At 35.9% G+C, this 15,831-nt stretch overlaps 1 protein-coding gene across 5 annotated transcripts in view; it reads right to left on the bottom strand.

The window, feature by feature from the left end:
• The window catches only part of LOC149409788 (calcium-dependent secretion activator-like), a 53,918-nt gene extending 39,287 nt beyond the window's left edge, over positions 1 to 14,631 (bottom strand). For 3 of the 5 annotated variants that reach the window (XM_089649338.1, XM_089649341.1, XM_089649340.1), the window contains exons 1-4: positions 6,465 to 6,656; positions 5,541 to 5,677; positions 4,992 to 5,181; positions 667 to 818 (exon numbers count right to left, since the gene is read on the bottom strand). In XM_089649338.1, coding sequence (XP_089505464.1) covers positions 667 to 818; positions 4,992 to 5,181; positions 5,541 to 5,677; positions 6,465 to 6,618 — 633 coding nt within the window. In that variant the 5' untranslated portion in view covers positions 6,619 to 6,656. Of the gene's footprint in view, positions 1 to 666; positions 819 to 4,990; positions 5,182 to 5,540; positions 5,678 to 6,464; positions 6,657 to 6,752; positions 6,774 to 8,813; positions 8,990 to 14,530 lie in introns of those variants that run through there. The other 2 variants (XM_089649343.1, XM_089649342.1) reach the window with 2 other exon arrangements.
• Positions 14,632 to 15,831: the final 1,200 nt, after the last annotated feature.

Raw genomic sequence — 15,831 nt, 5'->3', positions numbered from 1 at the left:
GGCGGACTAAAGTTATTCATTTGTATTTTATTTGTTTTCTGTGTCGTTTTTAATGTTTTTTTTCAGGGTTTTTTCGTTGATCTCTTTCAGCCAGATTTTTAGTCTTGATTTGTAATCACTAAAGTTTTCTATGCCCTTTATATCTGGGGGAAGAATGTCGTGGAAGTTTTGTCGCAAAATAGATGTAGTTTCTTTGTCCGAATGTGGTTTTATGACTTGGAATATTTTTTATGTCATTGTTATTTGATCTAGTGTGATGAATATGCGGTATTGTAGAGGATTCAGTATTTTTGAATAGTTCAATAGCATATTTTTGGCATATATTTGGTACATCGAAACCATTGAAAATTTCAATCAAATGCGTTCTAATGGGTAATTTCAGTATGGTCTTTATGATTATTTTTTTAATTGTATTTAGGTTAAGTGCTAACCTCTTCTAGACAGTAGAAGAAACCAATTTTCAATAACCCCTCGAGCCATGGCTCTCAACTTGATACAATAATGAAAAATAATGTTTTATGAAGAGATTTAAGATAAGAGCTTTGTAATAATTATAGTTAAGTCAATTGGGTTAGGATAGGTTGAGCTAGGTGGGGTTAGGTAAGGTTAGGGTAGGTATGTCAAGAATTCTGATCTACTTGATGGTGAGAATAAGATAAAACCAACCTTCAAAGACCCCTCCGGCCTGCCGAATGGAAAGGCATATCTGAAGTTGGTGATCTGGAACTGCAACAGCTCGCGCAGCCGATCCTTGATCTCCGCAAACTTGTCCTTCTCCTGGACCGTGATGCTGCCCACACCATCTGGCCTGGAAGTGCAGTTGGTAGAATTCATCAATAGTCTAATCAGACTGTTTCAAGGGCGGCAATCCTTAGCAATAGCGTGTGTTACTCTGTTTTGTCTGAACTTGCAATGAGTCGAGTGAACCCTCGCAGGACAGCATCAGAGGAATCCCGGAGAGTACTATATTCACCGGGGTTTCTAGCACGGACGATCGACAAAACCCTACATCAATACGGTATTGGCTAAATCCGTCATCTACGATCAGTTAGCGATATTTGCATAATATGAGTTCGACAGTCGAAAGACAAAAGCCACCACATTTAGCATGACCTCCAAATTGTTCCATTAACTGTTAATAAACACAACTTTTTGAATAATGTCATTCTTTATGCAAAATAATTTTCATATTAATGAACAGAGGTTATTTAACGAAGCTCTTAGAATTGAATGAAATTGTATACGCGACCCAGAGACTTAATTAAAGATTCCATTCAGCTTGCAGAAACTTGTTTAAATATCACTAGTTACTACTAAATATCTCATTAACACCCTTTTTAGAGTCAAAAAGTATATGTGGACTGCCAATGTATGGTAAGGTTATTATTCCAATTCGACATTGTTGATAAATTAGCATTTTTAATTTTTACGTAGCCGTTTGACGTTAAGGAATGTCAATTCATAAACAGATTCGCCAGTGTTGCCATCGTATAACGATTTCTTATTTATTTTGTGTCAATATCGGTTCGGCTATCGACAGCGAAACCGTGCTAGGAATGTCGAACCGATATCGTTATCAATTTGATCGTGCTAGACCCCTTGGAAATAAACATATCTGACAGCACTCTCCGTGAAATATCATCTCTACGAGATATTGGTCTTTGCTGTACTGCTTGGGAAGTGTAAAAATGTTTTACGTTTATACGAAATCAAATATTTTCAACACATTTGAATTTCTTTTAACAAAGTTTGATTTGACGAACTGACTAGCTAAGTTAGTTGGATAAAATCTTTGTATTTGAAATCGCCTATATGTCTCAGATTTGAAACTATTCTTGATGTAATTTACATTATTTGGCTTAAAAACCATTCCTAAAATATTGAAACCTAAGTGAGTGCCTAGAAAATATTGTAACAGCTGTTACGCTGTGGAAGGCATAATTAGAATAACTTAAGACAATACTTTGTTTTAAAACATATATTAATTATCGCAACTGTCGACCGGTGTCAGAAGAATCCTTCCTTCGTCAGGATATAAATTAAACTAAAACTATTCAATGTTTCTTTTAATAACTTTGAAAGTTGTACCCATCAATAATATATGATTGAAGAAGAAGATAATACTAATAAATCTAAACGAAACATGAAACAGAACAAGACACAGAAAAATAAAAAATGTATTGGTCTCAACTGGGAATCCAACCCAGGATCTGTCTTACGGGGACAATGCCTCTAACCACTAGGCCATTGGGACCTAGTATTTTATTTCATTTATTAGTATTATCATTTTCTTCAATGATTTATTACATTGATGGATTCAACCTTCAACGCTATTCAAACAAAAATTATTTTTAAAAAATTGAGTATTATTTAGACTTTTAGAAAAAGTCAAAAGGTGTCCCATATAAATAAAAATCGGATGTGTTTATCCGAGACACAATCTAGGTTACAGACCAATTCTTTAGAAATTTGTAATCATTCAAAAAAAATCTAGGTTACAGACCAATTCTTTAGAAATTTGTAATCATTCAAAAAAAAATAGCTGCCAAAAATATGGGAAAAATAAGTTACAAGACATATTGTTAATTCTGAATATGAAATATACAAAAATGACGTATAATAATTAGGTCCCAATGGTCAAGTGGTTAAAGACGTTGTCCCGGTAGAGTATTTCCTTTTCCGTGTTCAACAGGAGGCAGTACTGCCTTGAAACACGCACGGGTTTGTTACGCAAATTCTCTTTATAAACTCTAGTACCCGGTAGCGTATTTCATTTTCCGTGTTCAATAGAAGGCAGTACTCGAGTTTATAAAGAGAATTAGCGTAACAAACCCGTGCGTGTTTCAAGGCAGTACTGCCTCTTATTGAACACGGAAAAGGAAATACGCATCCCGGGAAGACAGAGATTCTGGGTTCGATTCCCAGTTGAGACCGTTACCTTTTTATTTTTCTGTTTCATATTTCGTTAAGATTTATTAGTATTATCTTCTTCAATGATATAAAACTATTTCGTTTTCATCATTATTACAAAGGTTGAACAAAAACCAAGAAAACAAGTTTTTTAATCTGATAAAGTAAAGATTCTTATGAAACAGTTTAAATAAATAATTTTTTTAAACAAAGTATTATTTAATATATTCCAACAATTCGGATTTTTGCATAGTTTAATTACTAAAAATAATTGTTAACCTAATAATATTTGTTTGTAATTTGTTCATTGTTGTATTTAACTGACGCGTATCTAATTTATTATTTGCACATTTTCAAAATTTAAGCGTGTCTTTTCTGTTTGTGTAAATAGTTTTTTTTCACAAAACGACATCAACACGAAACCACAACATTGAGATATGTTTTGAAAATCAGGAGCGGATAATGTTATAAAACAAGCGAACAAAACATTGATAGCTTTCACACAATTTACAGGAAATATTATTGTAAAACTGGGCAAGGTAAGTTTAATATGGTTTCGGAAATGTGTGTAAGATTTTCTAATGGATTGATACTAATGGAAAAGATGGAGGTATTAGATGGAGAAGTACTAAAGAAATACCTTATAAATTTCGTACATTACAACATTTTGGAAGCGTTAAACTTTAGAAAAACGACTTTTGTGTTTTTGAAATTATAAATTCGTGGTAGACTTTCTTGTGATTCGAATAAATAACTTTGGATATGATTAATTTTTGGAAAATTACACCGTGTTGCGTTTCTGTTGCTCTTCTTTAGCCAACATTTCAGAAAGCGTTACAGTATCCATCATCAGAGCAGATACAGATGCGGATACTGTAATTCTGTCAAAAACGTTGGATAAAAAAAGGATGCACAATATGGCGTGATACCCCAAAAATAAATCACGATTATATAACTTTGGTTTATTTCATAATTTTGCGTGTAAAAAAATGTAAATCACTGTAACAATGTCAATTTACTTGCTATCAACTTGCTGAATAATTTCTGCACGAGCAAAGCTATAATATATATAGTGACTGTACTTGATGTAAAAAGGACAAGCTAAAAGGTCTCATAATTTTTTTTATTCTTAACAAGTATGTATATATTATGAAGGCACTGATATTTTTTAATTATTTACTATTCAAAGCTGGGAGTGAACGTATACTCTGCAGAAAATCGTTTTGAACCATGAAATGGTCAAATGAGTTTGTTTCGCAACCAGACGTGTGTAACGGAATCAATCCTCTACAAGCAGTCATCTATCATCGCAAAAGCAACGATTTTAGAATTTTGTGATGGGAGTAGAGAGAAATCAAAAAAAGTCAGGTAATTAATAGCCCCTTAAATGTTTGTAAAAAAACATTAATTTGAATTAACACTTGTTGAGACTTAAGCACTTAAAAAACATTGTGAATTTCACATGTATACACATTAAATATTAATAATGGCCCTAAATGAGAACCTTGTGGTATGCCGGAGGGCACTAAAAAATACACAATGAAGTCTACGCTGATATGAAGCGAGTCACTATGTGTGCCTAAATAATGTCATTTTTTAGTGAGATTTCAAGAATAAGCTCCAAGTCATCAATGGCCATTTGGCAGTGTTTTGTTTTTTGACGTTTGAAAGGTTGTCGTTAAATGTTGATTCTAAGCCCATTTCAGCTTTGGAACAAATTGTGATCAGAAGCATAGGACAATTGCCGTGTTGTTAAGCTTGTCAGATTATTACAATTAGATCGAAAGCTTAAACGCACCTGGAGTCGAACATTTCAAATGTAAAAAAAAAAACAAAATGGCCCTGAATGGCTATTTGATGACTTTGTCACAAGTGAATTTCTGCGAAACAACTGGACCTTAGTCTCAAAAGCTTAAATATTTCAAGTACCAGTCACAGTATATAATACTAATTTAGTTGTTAGAGGTGTTTGGTTGGTTGATGGCTGGGTGGTTGTTGGTTGGTTGAAGGAAGGTGTGTGGAGTGTTAAAGACAGTAAGAGATAGTAGTGTGCGAGGAAAGGGTTCAGAAGCAAAGATACCTGTTGCCATGCACGTGCGATGCGCAGAAGGCGAACGAGTAGTGAATGAGCGTGGGGTCGATTGTCTGCGAGCCAGCCTGCGCCGTGTCCAGCAGGTCACATAGGTAGCACAGGTGGCGGTAGCAGCCGCGCACGCCGTAGCGCGCGCAATACTCGTCCAGCACAAACACCTGCCCCGGGGAGAACCAGCCCTGAACAACCAAACAAACAATGTTACTAACATACAAGCATATGTAGTAAGAATGAAAGATAGACCACTAAGGGGCTTCTCTAATATAATGGAGGAATGTTGGAAGGCAGCACTCGAATCCTTAGTCATACATAATTAGAGGGATACAGTAAAAAAGGTTTAAAACATGTAAAAACTGCTGCAAAAACACATACAGTAAGGATCACTGAACATGAATGTAAGAATGGTCCCTTTCAAGGATTTGTTTTGGTCTCAGAGACTTGCCTATTTAATTTCAGGTGTTATCAACAACATAATTGGCAATCATCATGGACAGATGAATCATGAAATATCTGGTAACAATAGTTTGGAAATGCTTACAAGAGAGCAATAGGGATCGTTGAGTCTGTATTTTAACGTCATTGATTGGAGCAAGGCGAATAAAGACGCATGATCGAAGGTGCAAGGGTCTGCCTGGATGTAGTCCTCCATGCCGTGCTTCCGGGCTTTGTCGGCATCTGGAACATGTCATATAAGTATACAAAATTGACACACAAGGAACTTATCACATAACTTGCACAAATTGGCTTCTCACTTCTAATGCTAGAATTTTTTAGAAGTTACCTAGAAAAAAGAAAATGAAAACAATTTATCCTACACGAAATCTTTCAATACGCTTTTTATGGGGTTCCTCAAGGGTTAGAATTAGAGTCCCTTCTATTTTTTTTTATTTTCACCAATAAAGGATATAGAGCATATTATGAAAGTTTAGAATAATATTATGTTGGGAACTTGATGAGAAATCTTGAGGCATAATCCTCACCTCCCATCTCCAGGTGCGTGTTGCTGGTGATGGGGGGTATGGGCTTGTGGTTTTGCCCTGTGGCACTGTTAGGAACTTAATACGTCAAGAAGATACCAAACGGGAAAGTAATACATTATGAAATTAATACATGACTTAAAGCGCAAGGAACTTGACACGTGAGGTACTTAACATATAAGAAACTTGATATATAAGAAACCTATCACACAAGGAACATAAGAGATAAGGAACTTAACACAGAATGAATTTAATACACAAGGAACTTAATACATAATGATCTAAACATATAAGGAATTAAATTGATGAGGAACTTAACACATAAGGAACTGAACACACAAGGAACTTAATAGATAAGGAACTTAACATACGTAATACAGTTAACATGTAAGAAACTTAACATACAAGGAACTAAATATGTTGGTAGACATAAGAAACTTGACACAGAAGGAACTTAATACATAAGGAACTTAACACATCCATACCTCCCATGATCTTGATGTGCGTGTCACTGGTGGTGGGTGGCGTGGGTTTGTGACTCTGCCCTGTGGCGCGGTACATTGCCATGACCCACAGGTGCGACTCATTCTCGTCCGTTACACCCATCAGCACAGACTCTCCATCACGCACGGCATTCATAAAATATTTGGCTCCTTCCAGCTCTGTGGAACAAAAGTAACATTACAGAAAATTCAATAAAACTATTTTCAAGAACTTTTATTAAGATGCATCTACATAGAAATAAAGTGTTAAAAATAGTAATAAATACTTACCCATTCCCACCATGAGTTGCGCTGAAAAAAAGACAAAAATATCAGCTTTGAGTAAAAATAAAAAGTTTTTTTTGCACAAAATGAAAAGCCTGGTGAATTTACTGCATAAGTAAAAACATGGGTGATGTTATAAACAATAGGCCTTAGTCTTGAGTGCTCCCAGAAGCAATACAGACCATCTTCAGAATTATTAGTATCTTCAAAATTGCAGCAAAAGGTCAAAAGTATGAAGTATGAAATGATTTATGACCTATACTACATTCGTTTCGCTTTTTTATAAATGCGCATTAGTTCTTGGCAGCTGGAGTATTTCAAACGGAAGTAATAATGGTAATATCACTATACAGAAACTCGCTAAGGGAACTTGTAGGACTACTAACAGGACACTGCCATCTCAGGAGACACATGCAGATATTGGGAGTGGAAAACACCAACAGATGCAGGAAATGTGAAAATGACGAAGAGACTCCAATTCACCTATGGTGCCAATGTCCTGTCCTGGTGGGAACTAGGCTCAGATACCTGGGGAGACATACAGTAGAACCAGAAGACATAGCCACATATCCAATAACAACCCTGGTGAACTTTATTAAAGGGACTGGGTTGTTGTTAAAGGATTGAGGTAAAATGGGAGATAGCACAATGGGCCAATGGCCTAAGTGCTCACGGGAACTATGTGTAAACCGTCTCCGCCCTTTAAAAAAATATATATGTATATCACTATAGGAAACCTGGTAATGCCATTAAAGAGCTTATCTAATATATGTTTAAAATTGTAAAAGGTCGTATAGACAGCCCGTATTTACTTAATCACTAAAATTCTTAAATGTGACTATAATAGGACTTAAAATTAAAAAAAAAAAATATGTGAATACCGCACAAGTTTCTCAACTGTTCGGAGCCAGTGTGACTATGGAATCCCCAATTGGGGTATGTTGTGAGTCTGATTGTAGTGGTGAGAGAAATGAGATTGTGAAAAGGAATGTAAGTGAGTACCTAGCTATTTCAATCAACATTTCAATATCGAATGGTGGTCTTACACCAGGGCGATACTGAGAGTGTCTTCCACTCTGGAACGTGTCCATTTTATTTTTAAATAATAAATTGTGAAATAACACAAATTCATTAAAGAAAATTTACTTGCGCACGCCGGGATTTGAACCTGCTACCTTAGAATTGCTAGTCCAGAGCCTTACCCCTCGACTACAGAGGCCGTCAGAAGATTTCAAACACTCACATTTAGCTAGATTACATGAAGTTAGTAATAGATGCGTAGATGTGGCAGATCTATTTAACTCCACAGAAAGTAGGTAAAGAAGGCTATATTATCATATCTTTTCAATCAATATTAATTTAACCTAAGTATCAATTAATTTTGTATCCTCCTCGAGTTTCTCTTCATTTTATACTTTCTGATGTCATTGTGTTTGATGTAATGTTTATGATATATTAACACCGTTATACTTTCTGATGTCATTGTGTTTGATGTAATGTTTACGATATATTTACACCGTTATACTTTCTGATGTCATTGTGTTTGATGTAATGTTTACGATATATTTACACCGTTATACTTTCTGATTTCACTGTATTTGATGTAATGTTTATGATTTATTTACACCGTTATACTATATGATGTCATTATATTTGATGTAATGTTTTTGATATATTTACACCGTTATACTTTATGATGTCATTGTATTTGATGTAATGTTTATGATATATTTACACCGTTATACTTTCTGATTTCATTGTATTTGATGTAATGTTTATGATTTATTTACACCGTTATACTTTCTGATTTCATTGTATTTGATGTAATGTTTATGATTTATTTACACCGTTATACTTTATGATGTAATGTTTTTGATATATTTACACTGTTGATATTAAATAAATAATTTCTTTGATGTGTAGGCCTGAATTCACTATTATAGTCACAACGAATTACATACACTAGTTTATTTTGCCATTTTGTCTGCTTAATTATTTGCAAGTTTGGAGGGACTCAGTGCGTTGTGCATAGCCAATAAGATTAAAAAATATTTTGTCTTTTCTTACCACTGGCAGGTTCAATATAATCTACAGTGAAACCGTCTAACTGCATCATCTCAGCGGGTTCGCTCTTCTTGTCTTTGTAGGAACATAGGGCGAAAGTGTATTGGGAAACTTGGACAAGAACCATGTATCGTTTCTTCCACTTTCTCCATACTGACTTTCCCACCACGTAGAGGTACCTGGAAATACAAAGTATTAATCTAAGGTCTCCTTGTTATCTGTGTCCTGCTGTTGGTTGCTGTTCTTGGTAACTCCTTGGGAATCTGATCTAAATTAATTGTAAGTCACTGCAATCTGATCCAAATTGATTGGGAATCATTGCAATCTGATCTAATCTAAGAACAGTAACTGTCGTAATTCGAGTCGGACGTGTCGGACTGTGCTCTGCATCGCAACTATCTGATATGGCGACCAGATCATCCCAAGCTTGGGAAACAATTACCACGGCCCTAAAGGACCTCACGGAACAAATAGGAGGACTTAAAAATCATATAAAGGAGCTCAACATCAAAATTGGTGAGCAATCCAATATTATTGTTACTCAAAATTCTACCTTCGCCAATCTATCGGCGAAGATAGTAGCACTAGAGGCGGCATACCGTACGGAGGGGCGCGCAACCAGCGATCCGGGTGCCCCACCCGCCCCGCCCGCCCTACCTGCGGACAATATCCCGACACCATCGAAAATTCCGGAGGTTGTCGAAATATTTCACAACGGTGAAGATAAACCTGAAGAAACGGAAAAACCGAAGAAAAACAGAAAACCGAGAAAGAGGAAAGTGGTGCCTGCTGCGCAACATCAAGAAGAACCAAACCGTCCTTCTCTCGACCCGGAAGACCAAGGAGACTGGAAAACACAAGCCCGCAAACCTCGGACACGCACGCGACCAATAACGGGTACTAGGAAAGACACCTCTTTACGCGCCGTCGAACGTAAATTCTACATTCACGCTTGGCGATTTAGCCCGAACACCGAAATCGCGCATATAAATACTTTTCTTAGGTCTATAGAAGCAAACATAGATTTTGACATTGTCAAATTGAATGCGAAAGGGAACTACAGTTCCTTTAAAATTGGCGTTCCTCAAGACAAAGAAGACACATTCTTAAACGCAGCAAATTGGCCGGCAGGAATTTCAATTTCAAAATATAAATTCCTAGGAAAAAGCGTGCCGACTTAATGGCGATACTAGAATTAAAATATCAAAATGTTCGTGGCCTAAACACGAAAATAGATGAATTTTCAAGAAACGTTATCTCACAAAATTCAGAAGTAATTGCTTTGACAGAAACATGGTTGCAAACCTCTGTTTTTGACAAGGAACTGTTTACCGATCAGTATACAGTACATCGGCGGGATCGAGACGGGCAGCGAGGGGGAGGGGTACTTCTTGCTGTCCGCAAACCACTTGCATCGATGCGCTTAAAGGAACTAGAAACAGACGGCGAGCATCTATGGGTAAAGGTAGTTAAATCTAACTTTACCGTAGTCATATGTGTTACGTATTTTTATTGCTCAGACGATACTGAAATTAGACGCAACTTCTATGAGCATCTAGATACTAAATCCAATTTATTATTGAATAAAAATATTATTATACTGGGTGATTTTAACCTACATAATAAACCTGAGGACGTGTTAAACGACTTTAAATATTTTTGTGGTTCAAATGGATTAACTCAGCACAGTGAAGTATTAAACAGTTATGACAATATCCTGGACCTCGTCCTAAGTAACTTGTCCCTGTGTGAAGTGACTAGAAGCGAAGAGCCGCTAGTCAAGGAAGACCATCATCATTCAACACTGGCCGTCGCGGCGCGTCTAACGCGAGCCGCACCATCACATAGCAACGGCCACAAACATCACCGCGCCCGCGCCCGCCCCGCCTCGTCTACACACAATATCAACTGCTACTCGCAATATAACTTTAAACGTGCTAATATAGAACTGTGTCAAAACATTCTGTCACATTTTGACTGGAAATTTCTTAAAAGTATACATTCTGTTGATGTTGCGGTAGAGTATTTTTATAATGTTTTAAGAAGTGTTTTTGATTTATGTGTTCCAATTAAGAAGTCAATAAATGTGAGTGCAACCTACCCGGTATGGTTCACAAAATCAATTATTGACAAAATAAAAATCAAGGAAGCGCATCGCAGAAAATATAGAGTACACAAAAAGCAATCAGACTACTTATTGTTTTCTGCGATGCGATCCGAGCTCAAAAAAGATATTGTCATAACTAAACGACAATATTTAAACAGAATTCAGGACGGGATTAAAGACAATGTCAAATGCTTCTGGGATTTTATAAAATCACAGAAAGCTAACTCCAGGTCACATAACGGCCTGAATAGTGGAGACAAATTTATAACGGACTCAGAATCTATCTGTCAGAAATTTGCAGACTACTTTCAATCTGTGTATGATAGTGAAACCCCTAATCTTAGTACAGATTTTACGCGAACAGAGGTCCCATGGAACGTAGGTAACATTTCCCTAAGATTAACGAGCCCGACAGAGGTAGAAGCTTATATCCGTAAACTGAAGACTGACAAGGCTACAGGGCCGGATGGAATCCCTTCCAGTACTATCATTAGCATAGCGCCAATGATAAGTGAAGCTCTTTGTCATATATTTAATACCAGTATTTTGACTTCTACTTTCCCCCAGATATGGAAACTGACCCGAGTCAGTCCCATTTTCAAGGCTGGTGACAAGACAGACGTCAAAAACTACAGACCGGTAGCCGTATTATCAGTGCTACCAAAACTATTTGAAAAAATGATTTGTGACAAATTAAGTCTCCAGATTATGCCATTCATTGGAGAAAATCAACACGGTTTCCTTCCAAAGAAATCAACAGTCACAAATCTGCTTACTTTCTCGAGATTGGTAGCCACTGGTTTAGACTCAAGGCACCAAACAGATGTAGTTTACACCGACTTTGCCAAAGCATTTGACCGTGTTAACCATGATATCTTACTGAGGAAAATATTTAAACTAGGTTTCGACCTACCAACACTAAACTTTTTCTCATCATATTTAAAATCCAGAAAACAATTTGTTTCGGTAAATGGACATAATTCAAAAAAATTCTCAGCGAAATCTGGAATTCCTCAAGGGTCTAACCTCGGACCGCTGTTGTTTCTAATACTAATAAATGACATCCAAAACTATGTTAAGAATAGTAAATGTCTACTGTTTGCAGATGACCTTAAAATTCTAATGGAAATAAGCTCCCAACAAGACTGTCTTAAAATGCAAGCTGATCTGGATGCACTATCTGAATGGTCGTTGATAAACAAATTAGATTTCAATACAAAAAAATGTGTCACTATGTCTTACACTCGCTCTTTAAACACTATACTTTACGATTATAAGATAAAGGGCGAAACACTATCACGTGTAAATTCTGTAAAGGATCTCGGTGTCGTCTTTGATCCCGAACTGAAATTCTCTGGCCATATATCGCAGCTCACTCAGTCTTGCTACAAACTTCTTGGATTCGTCATTAGGACATGCAAGCAGTTCAATAACCAAGATGCTATGTTAGCATTGTCCGATGGCATACTGAGAAGCAAGCTGGAGTATGCGAGCGATGTTTGGGCACCGTACCACCAGAAGTACATTGAAATGATAGAGCAAATCCAGAAGAAATTCCTCAGGTATGTCTATATGCGGACGCATGGAACCTATCCCAGGTTCATGCACCATATCGACTTACTTGAGGAAACCAATTCTGTGAGTCTGGAAACTAGGCGGAAAGCAAGCCTAGCCACTATATCTTTCAAAATTTGGAACAATTTTATTGATAGCCCATTCCTCTTGGGATGCTATGATTTATATGTACCAGACCACTACAGCCGAAGTCGATACCATGACTTATTTAGAGTACCAAATGGCAAAACCGACGTCTTGGCAAAGCATAGCATGACGAGGGGAGTGGTGGTGTTGAACGAACTAGCAAAGAATTTGGATGTAAATGACTGTTCTTTAAACGACCTAAAACAATTTTTGAAGAGTCACTTACCCAAATGCTGATATGATGTAAAATTATACTGTTTGTAAAATTGTATTGAATTGTTTGTAAAATTGTATTGAATTTGTTTTAAATTATACTGTTTGTAAAATTGTACTGTAACTGGAACGAATGTTCTGTTGTACAATAATAATAAAAAAATAAAAATAAAAAAATAAAAAAAATTACTTTGAAGTCACTTCAATCTGATCTAAATTGATTGAGAACCATTGCAATCTGATCTAAATTAATTTGGAGTCACTGCAATCTGATCCAAATTGATTGGGAATCGTTGCAATCTGATCTAAATTAATTTGGAGTCACTGCAATCTGGATAGAAATTTTTATAGCGTGGGTGTCAGGTGGTAACGCTTTTTTACTGATATTTCAATGGAAGATGCCCCGAGGAACTAGAGTTATTGATCCCTTTGGCACCGGTGCATAAACGGGAAACACGTCACACACGTGTCCAACATTTGTTGACATTTGTCATATGAGAACTGGTCGTTTCTACCTCACATTCTTGAATTCAACAGCTCGGCTGTGGAACAATTTGCCAGCCTCTATGTTTCCTCCCTCCTACAACATGGTCACTATTTCCTCTCCTCAAAAAGATCCTCCACACAGCGACCTCAAACTCCTTTGTAGAATTAACGTTAAAAAAAGATTACAGTGATTCTCAAAGTAAGTAATATCGTTGTAATATCCCTTCCCCAGTCATAACGTATGCTTGATGGCTCATCAAAATTTGATTCAACACTGATAAGGATCGAGAATATGTATATTAAACATGGCAATAGGAAAAAACTTCAATTAAAGCTAATCGTCGATTTGTGGCATCGTCAAATATGACGAGGGTTCAAACAACCAGGCCTTATCTCTAAATAGTATAAAATGAAGTAGCTATCTGCGTCTCTGTTTGTGCGCCTTGTTCTTCTAAACTAGGCAATGTATTTTTATAGGGTTTTCACTGTCGTTTAGAGAATTTCTTCCGGAAGGTTTATATATATAATACATGCATATTGGAGAAGCAGTAGACTTAAATTTAGTTAACTTAAAATTTGAAAATTAAAAATAGTGGACAGGATAGACATCTCTGGTCAGTTATTGTATAGATTTTGCTCTGGAGGTAAGTGATAATGAAATTCAGTCATCTGTGCATTAAACAGCTGGATTCATCTGAATTATGTTGTTTGACAAAAAAAGGGCGCCACTATTCCTGTTTGGTCAATTTACGACTAAAAGATTTAAAAATTTTTGTCACAAGAAAGTGACAGTACGTTTTGAATTACAATGTGTTAATTCAATTTATTCAAAATTCTACTCTCTTGAGAGCTTGTCGTGACAGATCATTATTTCATGGTGCAAATGCAAGTTTATTGTTCTGATTGCCGTCCGCTGCCGAAATTAAAGATTCACCTTGAGGATAAAGAATTGCTGCCAATCTCAATGAGAGTGATATATTCGGTGAGTTCTCTGTTTTATGTATTTGGTGGCTGGATGATCTGCAGAGTGAATTTTCTTAATCAAACCATTTTTTCATAGGGAATTATTTAATCCCCTGATGATCTGTGTGACTTACAATCCAGATCATCACCACATATTATATTTATAGAAAGTAGAGAAAAGTCTCCGAGCAAAGCTGGGTACATGTCAGCTAGTTTGTCATATTATTATTAAGAAAAAGGTTAAAGTTACCCAGCATGTTTCATGTTTAGCGGTTTGTCTATCCTACAGGAAATTTTAATCCTCAAGTCCTGATCCGGAACATTCTTTGGTACAATCATCCGGTGCCATTCTGGTGTCTAAAACATATTAGAACATCTTCTGAAAATCTTCTGCACAAGCAATTAGTGTAACAATGTATATTGATTAAACTTGACATGCTATGTTTAAAAATAAAGCTATTCGAATACAATACTGATTATATCATTGAAGAAGAATATAATACTAACAAATCTAAAAGGAAAAATGAAACAGAACAAGACAAAGAAAATAAAAAGTTTAATAAAAATCAAATATGTTTATCCGAGACACTATTTAGGTAACAAACCAATTCTTTAGAACTTTGTGATCATTCAAAAAGATAGTTGCCAAAAATATACGAAAAATTAGTTGCAAGATAATATTGTTAAATTCTGAATTTGAAATATGAGATCGACAGAAATGACGTACAATAATTAGGTCCCAATGATCGAGTGGTTAAAGGTGTTGTCTCGGTAGCGTAATTCTTTTTCCGTGTTCAATCGGAGGCAGTAGTACTAGAGTATAGAAAGAGATTTAGCGTAACAGTTGATTCCCAGTTGAGACAGTTACCTTTTTATTTTTCTGTGTCTTGTTCTGTTTCATGTTTGGTTAAGATTTATTAGTATTATCTTCATCAATGATATAAAACTATTTAGTTTTTCATCATCATTACACAGGTTGATCTAAAACCAAGAAAACAAGTTTTTTAATCTGACGATGTAAAGGCTCTTATGAAACCGGTCATAAGTTTAAAGAAAATTTTTTTTTAGAGATCGACAAATATGACGTATTAGGTCCCAGTGGTCGAGTTGATAAAGATGCCGTCCCGGTATGACAGAGAATTCCCAGTTGAGACCGTTATCTTTTTATTTTCTGTGTCTCTATTCATGTTTCGTTTATATTTATTACTATTATCTTCTTTTTAAGTAATATATTACATTGGGTGACCGGATAACTCGTCAAAATGACAGTTCAACACACCTATAAATAGTCCTACAAAGTTATGAAAAGTGATGATATAAAAACTAGGTTAAATAGTTACATATGTAACCTATGATACAAAAACTAGGTTAAATATGTAACTATTTAACCTAGTTTTTGTTTCATCACTTTTCATAACTTTAGAGCACTTTTTATAGGTTTTCTCCAAAATTTAAAATACAATATTGATTATCCGCAGTGAAGTGCATCGAACAGATTTGTGACGCCATTTCTCTAAAAACGTTTCATAGATTTTTGGAGCCATCTTTTGA

This window comes from Hesperophylax consimilis, chromosome 29, assembly GCF_061612785.1.
Source record: "Hesperophylax consimilis isolate HC1 chromosome 29, BYU_Hcon_1.0, whole genome shotgun sequence".
Lineage (NCBI taxonomy): Eukaryota > Metazoa > Arthropoda > Insecta > Trichoptera > Limnephilidae > Hesperophylax > Hesperophylax consimilis.
The sequence above is the reverse complement of the archived record's forward strand: the minus strand, read 5'-3'. Positions and strand labels throughout refer to the sequence as shown.